Source organism: Scomber japonicus, chromosome 3 (assembly GCF_027409825.1).
Source record: "Scomber japonicus isolate fScoJap1 chromosome 3, fScoJap1.pri, whole genome shotgun sequence".
Lineage (NCBI taxonomy): Eukaryota > Metazoa > Chordata > Actinopteri > Scombriformes > Scombridae > Scomber > Scomber japonicus.
This window is the reverse complement of record NC_070580.1, coordinates 26,368,985-26,382,685: the sequence shown is the minus strand read 5'-3', so window position 1 is coordinate 26,382,685 and position 13,701 is coordinate 26,368,985. Positions and strand designations below refer to the sequence as shown.

The following is a 13,701-nucleotide window of genomic DNA, read 5'->3' as shown; positions in this document are numbered from 1 at the left end:
TCCTTGTGAGGACATTCACTGACATAATGCATTCCCCCTAACCCCTAAACATAACCTTAACAACCACAACTAAATGTCTAAACTCAATCCTTATCATAAGTTGGACCTACACTTTGAAGGTGTCAGGAATGTCCTCACAACACGGAAATGTCCTCACAATGCTGGTTTTTAACTGAAATTGGTTCCCTAAGATAGAAAGACGTGTGCTCATACACACACACACAAACACACACAAACACACACACACACACACACACACACCGAACAGGAGAGAAGATATTTTGTCAATCTTTTATTAGTAAACAAATTGACAATTCCCTTTTACAGATTTGGAAGTACACTGCAAACAAGTGTCTCAGGCATTTTGTTACAATCAATATGAAACATAGTAAAAAGCTAAATATGGTAACTACAGTGCTGATGATATTACTGCAAATAGTGTAGAGGTCTATTGTGGTCACACAACTGGCTTAGAATAGAATATTGTTAATTTGTGTGCAATTTGATGGTATGTATCTACACTGAAAAATATACATAATATAGATTCATCACATTCCCAGGGCCAGCCCAAGACTATTGGTATTTTTCAATGCAAAACTGGCACACAACTTCTATCCATGCCTCCGGTTTGCAAATTAGGCAAGAAAAAAACAAAAAAAGTGTCAAGCCAGCCTTCATTATTTAACTTCAAACATTTTAAAGCAGTTACGTGATTTGCACTTTAAATCATTATATTACATCAAAGATATAAAAAAAGGTTAATTATGCATGGTGTAGTAAAATAACTTTGACATAATTTGGCACCATGTTCTTCATATCAATAAGAACTGCGCAAACGGTCAAAACCTAAAAAAAAACATCAAAAGGGACATTACGAATTCTGACGCATTTACAAGAATATTCATCATCAAGTTCACAGAGATAGTAACAGACTGCAGACAGGGTGTTGGTGATATGGGCCAATTAATACAAACAGTAAGTCAAAGTGCAGCTTTCAAAGTACCAGAATTATTCCCTTTTTTATTATAATTGCTGAAGCTATAGTAAATACGAGGTGGAATTAACATTATGATGTAGTGCAGGGTGACTAATTGAAGACAGCCGAGTGCACCAAAAATGCATGTTTGGGATGCCGCTCTGGTTTTCAAGGCATTTGCTTGGCCCCCTCACACTACTCATTTGATCAACTATGTATGAGCGGAACTGTCATCAAATCAGCATAAAATGTAAACCTGTCATTACCATCTGTCGGAAACTGAGGGAATGAGATCACATTTTTGCACATTTTTGAGTGTTGCTCTACTGTGCGAACGTTTCACTCTGACGGATTTTATTGGATTAGGTCACATTTTACCTTTGTCATAACAACAACTATTGCACTCATTAGGAAAATCCTGAAAAAAACAAAAGGCAGCAATATATAGGCAGTACACAACTTGTCAGTAACAGATACATTGAAAGTTTTTTTTAAAGGCAAATAAAGTTCATGTATGAAGAGAAAAGCACAAAATCCATATTTGTAAATGCAGTCTAATTAAGCCCACATCGCTGATTTTTTGGCAACTTTGTAAAGAGGTTTTGTGGCTGTAAGGGCTCAAGAGGTACAAACAAACATGACATTACACAGAATTAATAAATCGACAGGGGCTCATCAGACAACTGAAGTTCAATTAGGCCAAAAAATTAATCTACAGAGATTAAGCACACAGGATCGCAAAGCGATAATGATTTTCTTGAATGTAAGAGGTGATGAAAGGGCTCTGTGAAAGCTGCTTTATACTGTCCCATATAAACCAGCCCGACAGTAAGTGCCTGGTGTTTAGAGGAATGAGGCAAAAGAAGTGAGAGAAAGGAAAATCAGAAAGCAGATCCTGGAACAAAGCACATATAGTAATTGAGAGCAGAATGGAGACTAAGGTTCATTAAAGGGTCAGCATGTCGACACAGTGCCACGTCTGATTCTGCACCTATAACCCCCTCACTAAGGGCCAAGTTAAGCTCTCAAGAACTTAAGAGTTTCCACTGAATGAGGTCTAGTTTCCAGATCTCATTGTTTTTATCGTAGGCCAGGTAGTAAAACAACGTTGGACGTGTGAGCCAGGGCCGATTACATGAAGAAAAAAAAAAAAGGAAAGATGAAAAATGTTTATAGGACAATTAAAGAATTTGGCAATATCTCACAAATTCAGACTCCCCTGTAAAACTGTTTTAAAGTAGCAGCAAAGGATTAAAGACAGCCGGCCTAGCCAGAAAACAGTTAAGATGGGATTAGAGAAAAATAAAGCACAAGTAATATTGTGAAACAACTAACAGGATATTCTGTGCACTATGGGGCACTTCATATACAGGATCCTGTTAGTATGTTATTGCAGTTACAAGTGGAAACATGGAACATACACGAGCAGCTGGAACCGTTAACATAAAATAAACATGGAGACTATAAACAGAGTCAGCATTTTAAGTGCCATCACTGTGAGATGTGGACGTTAAAATAACAAATATTTTCCTTAATTTGTTATCATTCTCAGGATGAAATAATCAAAATATCTTTACAAGCTAAAGAGATAATAACAACAATATATAAGAGGAAGCAGGCTGCCACACACCTTTCATTTCTGCATCTGTAATGGTGTGATTGTGGTTTACATCAAGACGCCCATTTTGTAATTTCCCTTGATTAATATCTTGATGAAAACAACAATCACACAATAATAATGTTTTTATTTAGCATGCACAGTCCTACTTGAGTGTGACTGGAAACGACAAACATCCCTCCCGATATCCTTTGAGCAAACGCTGATAAATAACCTCATATTCATCAAATCTAATGACGACATATTAGTGATATTACACTTGAACTGTAAGAATGGATTCTTCAAGAAGTTGGGAAACAAAAAAAAAACCAAACGGCAATAACTTACGCACTATCAAAATCATTTGGTGAGATTGAAACCCATTTTCATTTTATCTTTTGGGTGAAAAAAAAGAAAAAGTACATGTACAAATTTACAAGTACTGTACACATGACTCCTGAATCCATGAATCAGTAAGTTCTTATCCAACCTACGATACACCAGACAGAGGCTGATGTCCATTGTAGAAGCCAGTAAAGTCGTATGTCACTAACACCATCAATGTATTGATGCAAGTATTTTGTGGTCAGTGGTCAGTTGAACTATTTCTCTCTGACATGATGATTTGTTGTCGTTGAGTGCCGCAAAAATGCATTTGCTAAGGTCATCAGAGTGACACAGTTTCACCTGGGTGTCGTTGATGGCAGGGTGTTTGACAAGAGTGTGGGAGCTGTAAGTTGAAGCAAGGTAAGCAAAGGTCAGGTCACAGGTCACAGGTCACGTGGGGATAATCACCGGCATCATCAGCAGCACGTCCTGCGAGACTCTGAGGCTTGCCGTCCCAGTTTGAAACCTTTTCCTGAAGTTCCTGCTGCGTCTACAACAGGGATGCGCTTACCTGTGAGGAGACATTTACATAGCATTCAGCCTACCTTCTCTCTTTCATTACCACATACATTTTTATTTGAAAATGACACCATGTTTGATATAGACCTGCGGATGTGTAAATAAAGTTTTGTCTTCTTCTTCATGGCAGTGCTACATACTAGTAACTGACATTAATACTGAAGCTGCAGTCAGATTACACAAACAAAGTATTCAGTATTTTCCTGTGAACTAGAATGGGAACAAAAATGTACTAAAAAAAGTTACTCACATAAAATGTAACAGATGCCATGATAAAGTTAATTCTGCCTTATTTCCAACCTGGCATTACCTGTAGCTTACCCTAAACCAGCTCATCATTGTAAGACATTTGATTCACACACTGAAAAAATGATAATTGAAACATTTTGAAACTACAGCATACCTGTCACTGGAAATATTGTTCGAAACATACCAGATTTAAAACACATTGTAAAAGGACAATTATGTTAATTCTGTATATTGTTTAATTTGTCAAAGGAAACTTTAGCTCAATAGGAACCTGAGGATGTGCAGGCCAACAGCACCAAAAGGCTCAAGATACACACTTACTTATCTCTATAAACACCTCGTTGATGTTAATGGCATTCTTGGCACTGCTTTCTACAAAGATGGCATGGATGGAATCAGCATAGTCCTTGGCATCCTTCTCCGGGACTTCCCTGTAAATACAAGAAGTCTAAATACTTATGTTCCAATATGCACACAGATTGTCCAATTTCATGCATGACCTGAAAACCATTAAATGTCTCTCTACAGTTGCCATATGGGAGATTGGCCCATATTGTGGATGTTCTCATTACAAACAAGGAACAGATATCCGAGTCTGGTAGATTTTTTCATTTTTGTGGAAGGTGCAGGACTGTAACCAGAAATTGTACAACAGCTCCTAAGAATATAAATGAGTAAATGATAAGTACTGCAAGGAGTTATTTTAATCAACTCTACAGAACTTAATAGCTATAATTGTAAAGGTGACCAAAATTAAAGATGAGTGTAAGTCTGAACACCTAATCTTCTGCAATAGACCAATTACACAGACTATTAGTAAGAGAGCCCACGTTTTCAAAACAGGATAAATGTGCAAAGAGTCCATTTTTTACAGTTATTACAATTTCTAAAACAAAAAGTCCCATCATAAATCTCAAGTTATAAACAAGGAAGCATCATCATACTGCATACAAAGGATCTGCAATTAGGGCTCACCTTGCATCTGACAGGTCACATTTGTTGCCAGCAATGGCTACAACTATATTAGGAGGGCCGTGCTGTCGTAGCTCCTTCACCCAGTTCTTCAGTGTCTGGAAGGACTCCTAATGATACACGTAACACATAGGCAACATTAAACAACAAGCTGACAAGCACATACTGTGAAAGTTTAAAGGAATAGTTTAACACTTTCTTGCTGGGAGTTAGATGAAAAGACTGATGCCACTCTCACATTTTTATGATAAATATGAAGTTGGAGCCAGCACACAATTAGCTTAGCTTAGCATAAAGACTAAGCTAAAGGCGAACAGCTAGACTGGCTCTAAACCTTTATAAATAACATATTATATCTTGTTTGTTTAATTCCTGTAGTGTAAACACGACAATTTGCTATTTATGTACTGGGGGCAGTCAACAGGCAACCAGCTGATACTCCAGGAAGTTACTGTGCCTGGTCCAGCCCATAAGCTGCTGTGCAATGGTGAACTAAATTAGTGAGGTGATAAAAGGTGATGGTAGGCAGATTTTGTTAACTTTGGGCAACTTTGGGTTAGCTGTTTTTCCCTGTTTCCAGTCTTTATGCTTAGCTAAGCTAACCAGCTGCTGGTTGAGGCTTCATATTTTTTATATTCATATTTTTTTCTTCTGTACAGCACTTTGGTTCACTGTGGTTGTTTTAAAGTGCTTAACAAATAAAGTTGGATTGGATTGTATATTTTATTGCTCTTCTCATATAAACACTTTGTGAGAAAGTGAATGAGCTTATTTCCAAAAATGTAAAATTATGCCTTTAATACACACATAAATGAAAACTTCAGGAAAGAAAACAGATCTATACACTAAATATTGGGATTATTGATTGAGCAGCAAAGTAAACAATACCTCTTTTGTGATGTCATAAACAATGATGGCTGCCGCTGAACCTCTGTAGTACATCGGTGCCAGAGCTCGAAACTGTAGGAAGAAGAGAAAGGATGGGTATGGGTAAGCAGTGATAATAATAATAATGCATGTATCAATCCTTCAAATAAAAAGGGACGTCCACTGTTGGACCAGTATGATCTACTGAAATCATTAAGGCAGCATATAGCTTTAAAAACCGCAAGAAACTGAACATGATGATCAACCAATGCAGACTTATATTTGATTTCCTTCCAGTTTTTCATTTCTGGATATGAAAAGGCTATTTAAAATATCATTGATGTTTAATTGTACAATCATAGACTAACAAGGCTTTTCATAGGCTATGGCCAATCCATTACATGGGCACAGACATATGGTGACTACGTCACTGTATGTTTCTTTAGGCTGTATAATACCGACTGTAACAAACTCAAAACAGAGAAAAAAATAAGCAAAGAAAAATCCCACCAAGAACCATTTTACAAAACCAAAGGCTCAGTTTTCTGGGCCTACAGTATAAGCCACACGGCTTTATTTAAAATGGAAGTATAGCGAGTCTTTCCACCAAGACCTCACACATGTGGTAGCCATCAAGAGAAAGATGAGCAGAATGTGTCAAAAGCTGTTAGCGTTGTGATATTTATGGAAGACTTTACATTTGATCTTAACTCAATACATCACAAAGCCCAGCGTAATCAAAACAGCATGTGTAAAATTTCTAAATCCATTGCTGGGAGGCAGGGGTTTCAACTTTTTGTTTTGGTATTTTTCTGGTAAAGTAGTTTCCTATGTACACTGAAGCCTGGCTTCAACAATTAGTCTGCTGCCATAATATTTGAAAACGTATTGTTTTTTCTCTCAGTCTGAAGGGAACGATGAGACTAAACCCAACTATAACATCACTAAAAGTATCTGAGCTGCCCAAACATCCAGGGAGTTTTGTCAACACCTTATAAAGACAATTGAAAGCAAAGCAACAGAAATAAAAAAAATCCTTTCTTATTCCTTTACCAGAATTTAAGTCATAAAGTCATCAACAACTCATACACAAGTGGAGTATGAGGCCATTTCTTTTATTTGAATCACACTTTTAATCATTTGCTGAAATAAATATGGACTATTAGCTCTTGATCTCAACACTATTGAAAAGAATTGTGAAGCTGTAAATGTTTAACAAAACTTGCTGTACTGTATAATTCAAGATTTAAAAGTTTCTGAAAGGATTATTTTCCATCTACAACTCCTATCCTTGGAGACTCTTCAAGCCTTCTTGCAATACAAGCTGGACTGGGGCTTTTGTTTCTCATTTGAGAAATTAACTGACTAATAAAACCCATGTGCCATATATTAACTAATGATATTTATATTAAAAGAAACAGCCGTGTCTCAAAAAGACCTTCACTTGTAATGACCCTGCCTTCCCGCCAATTCTATTTTCCTTTACAATATGATGGAATAAACTATCCATCTTGGAGTGACACTGTTACCTCAGGAAAGCACACATTCCACATAATTATAGTTGTTACTGGCCCCAAGTCCACCGATGGGAATCCAACTTGGGATATTTGGCAGAGGCACTGAGGAGAATGCTGTCTTTTTCATTGGCTAGTGTTGGGCTGCACCACCGCCAGTCCTGTGTGGTCTATCTCTGCCTTAACCCAAAGAGCAATCACAGCGAGGCCAGACGTCTGGCCACACAGTGGCCAGGAGAACAGCCTCAGTGATGCTTGGAGTGTTTAATAATTGGCAAAACCACAAGTTGGGTGCATAATGAAAGGATCTCTTCAATGCAAGTAGGATGCAAGGTTCCTCTTGCTTGTTTTCTGTGAGAAGGAAAAGTCAGATGAGGAGGCCTGGATGGGCTGTTGACAGCTGGGCTCAGATGTACTCATAAGGCCTCATCTGGTCTAGAGATATGAGTTGTGGATGTCACAGAGCTCTCCTTCCTTGTTTCTTCCTCCATGTGCATTGGCTGACTCTGTTTTCCCCTTTCTCAACTCAACAGATTTTGATAGTTCAGATCTCCACAGAGGTTAGAAAACAAGCCATGAAAGGCTTCAAAATACCACAGCAGCTTTGTATGAATATGTACACACACAGACACACACACACAGACACACACACACACACACACACACACACACACACACACACACACACACACACACACACACACACACACACACACACACACACACACACACACACAAAACCTACCAAAGGAATGCTGCTACTTTCTCACTCACAGATGTGAACCACTTGGGAAACTGAGAAGCTTACATGGGAGTGAAAAGAATTGTGGGATTTTTTTTTTTTTTTTTTAAAGGTGGAAAAGGATGTGAATAAACACAAAGAAATTACAGGAAAAGAGTTTGTTCGAACAGAAAATGAAAAGAGATATTGCACAGAAGAAAACACAAAAGGGGAGACTTAAAGAAAGAAAGGGAGCACTGTGATGTGGAGTGGCAGTGACTCTCAGATAAGACACAGTAGCAGCACACGCCACTGGGACAGCTTGGGTTTCATCTTATCTTAAACAGGGCAGCATTGATGTCCCTTCAATGGCGCGAAGAAGCTGAGGCCCCTTGGGAGGAGGGGCGGGGAGGATGATAAAAGGACAAACAGCATCTTATCTCACCTCTCTGGAGAGGACAGCAGCAGGAATAAACCATTGCAGCAGCAGGGGATTTTGTGTGAGAAAAGGAGAAGGGCATGCACAGAAAAAAGGGAAGTGATGTGGAGTGCTTACACAGAGAAAATGTGGGATTCAGGATCTGAGTCAAAAGCGAAAGCAGTTCCCTACGCTACTGCCTGGGGCTTGGCGTTGTTTGGACAGGCTCAAATGCTAAAATTGGACTTAAACACCCAAAATGTATCCTGTTTCCTGTATCAGTGTCATCTGTAAGCATGTTTTATGTCCTAAAATGTGTGTGGGCAACATTCAAATACGATACCTACCTACTGACACACAGGAACTGAGATAACAGTCGCACCTAAACACTGGACATGATACCTGCTGATAAATGCCTTTAACAGGTGTACACACCTTAAGAATACCACAAAAGGAAAGCAATGGCACTCCTTTTTTTGCGTCTTAAAATGTAAGAATGCTATGAGTAAGAAGGAGAGAGGCAGAAAGGAGAGGCTGGACAAAGAGTAAAGGTCACAAAAAGGATAACTCATAAGAGACTCCCAGATGTTTTCTACTAGACAGATGACACATAAGGACACAAAAAATGCAAATCTGTCACATCACACATGTCAGTTAAACTCCTAAAGCAAGAGCACTACAACAGGCTGATTACTGGTTAGGGGGCCGAACTCCACCTATAGAAAGGTAAATGTTGCCCCCTGTCAGAAGTAATGAATAACTGCACTGCTCAGTTTCTCTGAGGGTCATTCAGGGAGTGCTATGCAAGTAGGTAGCTCTCTTAGTGCCTTTAAAACCACATGAGAAGAATGACCAGACTTCTTAATAAACCAAGTCAAGCAGATTGATTACAATATGAAAACGGTGCGCCAAAACACATGTGGATCCTGCTCAGGACTTGCGATGCAGCAATCCATTTAAAACAAAGCTGAGGCCAATACCTCAGAGGATGTTACTAACCCGCTCCTGTCCCGCCGTGTCCCAGATCAGGAACTTATGAAGCTCGTTTTGGTATTGCACTGTCTTGGTCATGAAGGATGCCCTGGTGAAGAGAAATTACTTTAAGATCAACGCAATTACCCAAAAATTATTTTCAACATATTGGGACAATGAGAAAAACACACATCTTAACTTCATATCTCATATAAAAAACACAACATCTCAAATGTAAAAGAGTTAGAGAATAGTTTCGACTAAAAAATGTAAAAAATTACAACAAATTCTTGTCACAAGTGAACTGGGCCTTAAGTGATGTCTTAAAATTGTTTATTTGAGTTGAGCCTTGTCCAAAAAGAACTGTTTATTTTTTTCATTTATAATGTTATGAAACAGAGAATGAGTCTGTTATGAGGATGAAACCAGCACAGCTTTATTTGATAAAGTAAATGAATTCAATTACGAATTATCTATATTGAATTAGAGCAGCAAATGATCAACTTTCATTCTGATAAGTCAGCCAATCATTTTTTTTATATTTATTGATTAACTGTATGGTCTTTAAAATGTCGACAGACCAGCAGTACAAAACACAAAGATATTCATGTGTCTCAGGAGGAAGAATGTGTCTTCCACTATGCGGACAATGGGTGGTTCGATCCCTGGCTCCTCCACAGTCATCAGTGTGTGAATGGTCTTTAGATTAGATTACATCCTGATGAGGGGTTGGTATCTTGCTAGGGCATGAGCCTTGACATCAACGTATGAACGTGTGGGTGAATGGGTGAATGTTAACATGCATAGTAAAACACTCTGAGTCATTAAAAGACTAGAAAGGTGCTATCTAAGTGCAGTCCTTTCATCCGTTTACTCTTCACATTTGAGAAGCTTATTTCTTATCTTCTTATCATCTTATTCCTCATTCTTTCAGATCTATTTGGTATTTATTAAAGCAACTCTTACCTTTCTTGCATTTCACACAGCACTTTGAAAAAACGTGAACAGCAACAACCCCTCCTCCCTCCTATGTCCCACCGCATTACCTTCCCCTCCACCACCAGTTTTTTTTTTCCCCAAGTGGTTGGAAGTGGAAGATGTGGCCCGCTTTTGTCAGTCATTGTCAGTCGCTACTGTCTGTTTACGGCTATCTCCGTGTATCATGGATGTATTATAATGCCGTGGACCCACGAAAGATAAGTGCGCGATTACGTAATGCAGAAGGGGGAAACAGGCAGGTCGCTCAGCCAATCATATCATTCGGACCGAATGATATGATTGGTCAGAGTTTTCACAGAATATTATGAGGATGGAATAATGATGAGTTTCTATGCCTGGTGGATCTCTAACATTTTAGAGTGCCATTACTTTATTAATAGCATTTTAACCTAAACAAAAAAATGTGTAAAAATGTAACAAAGGTAAGGGTAGCTTTAATCCATAACGTTATTTACAGACTGGAGCCTCTTGCATCAGAGATGACAGGAACATACCCAATTGTTGGGTTGATGTTTGGGTCAAAGCTGTCCTCCACAAATCTCCAAACAATACTCGACTTTCCAACGCCAGTGTCCTGCAGAGACAAAATAAAGACGATGCTTACCAAACATGGTCAGAGACAATAACTAGAAATACAATCACAATGAAAAACACTAATTCTCTGGAAGGATGCCTAGACAGTATTGCTTTTTAGTGGCCTCTTCTTCCTTCCTGCTCTTCTTCCAGGCTTGTAACCGAACAGATATAAACAAGCATGAGACATCAAACTTACACTGTTTTTTTTGGTTTTTTTAATAGTTGATGGTGAAGAAGAGGAGATTGAGAAGAAGGTTAATTCAGGAATATATTAATGAGATGCTGATAGAGAAAAAGACTTTTGCTATTGTTGTATGTAGGGTTACACCTACCAATTATCTTCATTACCAGTTACTAATTATTTTATTTGATAATCAACTTTAGTACGTTGTTTCTCGTTTTGTCAGACCAACAGTCCCAAACCCAAAGATGTTTAATTTATATGATATGTAACAGAGTAACGCAGCAAATCCTCACAATGGAGGGGCTAAAACTACAGAATATTTGACATTTCTTTGCTTTTAAAAAGGTTTGAAACGATTAGTCGATTACCAAAACAGTTGCGGTTTATTTCTCTGTCGATCAACTAACCAATTAATCAGTGAATTGTTTCAGCCCTATATATAATCTAGATATAAATGAATGATGTTTCTGTGATGTATTGTGTTATTAAATAGTGGCTGCAGCAGAGACCAGTAATGTTATTTGAGATATTTACAACAGGAAAATTGCAACTAATGATTACTTCCATTACTGATTTTCATTACAGGTTAATCTGTAACCATTTGTCTGTAAAATGATGTAAAATAATGTCCAGAGCAACTTTACCAGAGCTCAAGCTGACAATTTCAAATGGTTTGTTTGGTCAGATGAACAGTCCCAAACCTAAAGATACCAAGTTTACAATAATAGAAAATAGAAAAGAAGATTATCCACAGTGACAACGGTTTTTGCTTAATAAATGACAGTTAATCAACTGTTGCTAATTCAATAAATCAACTCATTGTTTCAGCTTTGTTGTAATGTCATTAGTAGATGATGGAGAGGAGGAAATGTTAAGTTACAACAATTAGAGGTGATGTTACTTCAGGAATATATTAATTACATAATGATAGAGACAAGCATGTCTTATGTACTGTTATAGACTGCAGCTAAGAATTATTTCCTTTATTGATTAATATGTTGATTATTTTCTCAATTTATTGATTTGCTGTTTGGTCATGGTTGATTACTGTTCCCTACAGCCCAAGATGATGTCATCAGATGTCCAGCTTTGTCCACAACCCAAAGATATCCAAGTTTATTATTATAATAGAGGACTAAAGAAACCACAAAATATTCACATTAACCTGGCTGAAAATGACAACTTATGTTGACAACTAATCAATTAATTAGACTAATTGCTGCAGCTGTTATATACAGTTTAGACAAACATGAATTTTGCTCATGTGGCTGATTTCTTACATTTAAAATGCAGAAAAGAAAAAATGTTATTTGAGAATGATACAACATCGACTCCAATTTGATGGAGCAGCAGATTAATGTAAACAGAGCTGTCAAACAGGAATCTGATGTATAGGAGCATTACACGGCCCATTATAAGGTATTAACGTTATTTGAGGATGACATATTTGAGTCGACACCGACTTGACTGCTGCGGCATATTGATCCCCTATCTCTCAATATGAGTTTGTGATGAAGACCATTGACAGTTTTGTCCACAGCCCAAAGATATTTAAGCTTATTGTCACAGAGGACTACATAAAACAAGAAAAATATTCACATTTGAGAAGCTTGAATCAGAGAATGTGGCTAAAAATGACAACTAATGCTGACAACCTATCGATTAAACGACTAATTGCTGCAGGGTGTAGTTACATGCAGTTTAGACATACATGAATTTTGCTCATGTGGTAGTTTTTTACATTTTAATATATAGAAAAGACAGATGACAGAAGACAGAAAAGTAGAAGATGAAACAACATCAGCTCCATTTTAATGGAGCTGCAGATTAATGTAAACAGAGCTGTCAAACAGGAACCTGGTGTATAGGAGCATTATAAGGCTCATTATAAGGCATTAACGTTATTTGACACATCTGAGTCGACACCTACTTGATTGCAGATGTGAACACATGAATGCTAACATACCTGTCAGTCAGGATGCAGGCAGGTCTAATTACTGTGGCTCATTTTAATGCTACAGGTATGACTTCAGTACAGTGTGGAAAATTGATGCAGACTTACCCCAAGGAGACAAACTTTTAACTCTCTCAGCGCCATATTGATCCCCTATCTCTCTCAAAATGAGTTAGTGATGAAGACCATTGACAGTCTTGCCTCTTAGTACTTAAATAATCTTCAGGTGGTGCTGTCTCTCTTGTGTGTGTTTACAAACACCTTTTACTTAATCGCTGTATCAAAAGCTGCCACACACACACTCACACACACACACACTCATCCAGGTTTTAGTAAAACAGCTCTTACGACAAGCTTTAAAACGTCCTGTTGCTCGTCGTATTTTCCATATTTTGTGATTATAGTAAACAACCAGCTAGCTAACAGTGAAGCCTCCAAATTCAACAGTCTCCATCTTGAACTACGGCAGCCGATCACGTGACACAGGGACACACACGCACAGGCACACACACACACAGACGCGCGCGCACGCGCACACACACACACACACACACACACACACACACACACACACACACTCTCTCTCTCTCTCTCTCGCTCTCGCTCTAGCTCTCTCTCTCTCTCTCTCTCTCTCTCTCTCTCTCCCTCTCTCCCTCCATGAGTGTGTGTTTTTCTATTTGCAGACACACAAAGCACACAGGCTGGGTTATTAATTCAGAGTTATGATGAGAGGATAAACTAAAAAATAAAATATATTTATATAAAAAATAGAAATTAAAAATAAAAAGACTTAGAG

General features: G+C 38.0%; 1 protein-coding gene across 1 annotated transcript; it reads right to left on the bottom strand.

Annotated features, from left to right (window-relative positions):
* Nucleotides 1–276: 276 nt before the first annotated feature.
* rab22a (RAB22A, member RAS oncogene family) lies at nucleotides 277–13,638 on the bottom strand. The gene is made up of 7 exons (XM_053316188.1): nucleotides 13,014–13,638; nucleotides 10,686–10,765; nucleotides 9,220–9,301; nucleotides 5,589–5,660; nucleotides 4,704–4,810; nucleotides 4,050–4,159; nucleotides 277–3,471 (listed from the first exon to the last, which is right to left on the bottom strand). The coding sequence occupies exons 1-7, from the start codon at nucleotides 13,047–13,049 to the stop codon at nucleotides 3,377–3,379; spliced, it is 582 nt and encodes a 193-aa protein (XP_053172163.1). The 5' UTR covers nucleotides 13,050–13,638; the 3' UTR covers nucleotides 277–3,376.
* Between the last annotated feature and the right edge of the window lie 63 nt (nucleotides 13,639–13,701).

Coding starts and splice junctions, on each gene's coding strand:
- rab22a (XM_053316188.1), bottom strand. CDS start 13,049: ATGGCGCTGAGAGAGTTAAAAGTTTGTCTCCTTGGG. Junction 10,766..13,013: donor TAAAAGTTTGTCTCCTTGGG/GTAAGTCTGCAT, acceptor TTGTCTCTGCAG/GACACTGGCGTTGGAAAGTC. Junction 9,302..10,685: donor AACATCAACCCAACAATTGG/GTATGTTCCTGT, acceptor TCTCTTCACCAG/GGCATCCTTCATGACCAAGA.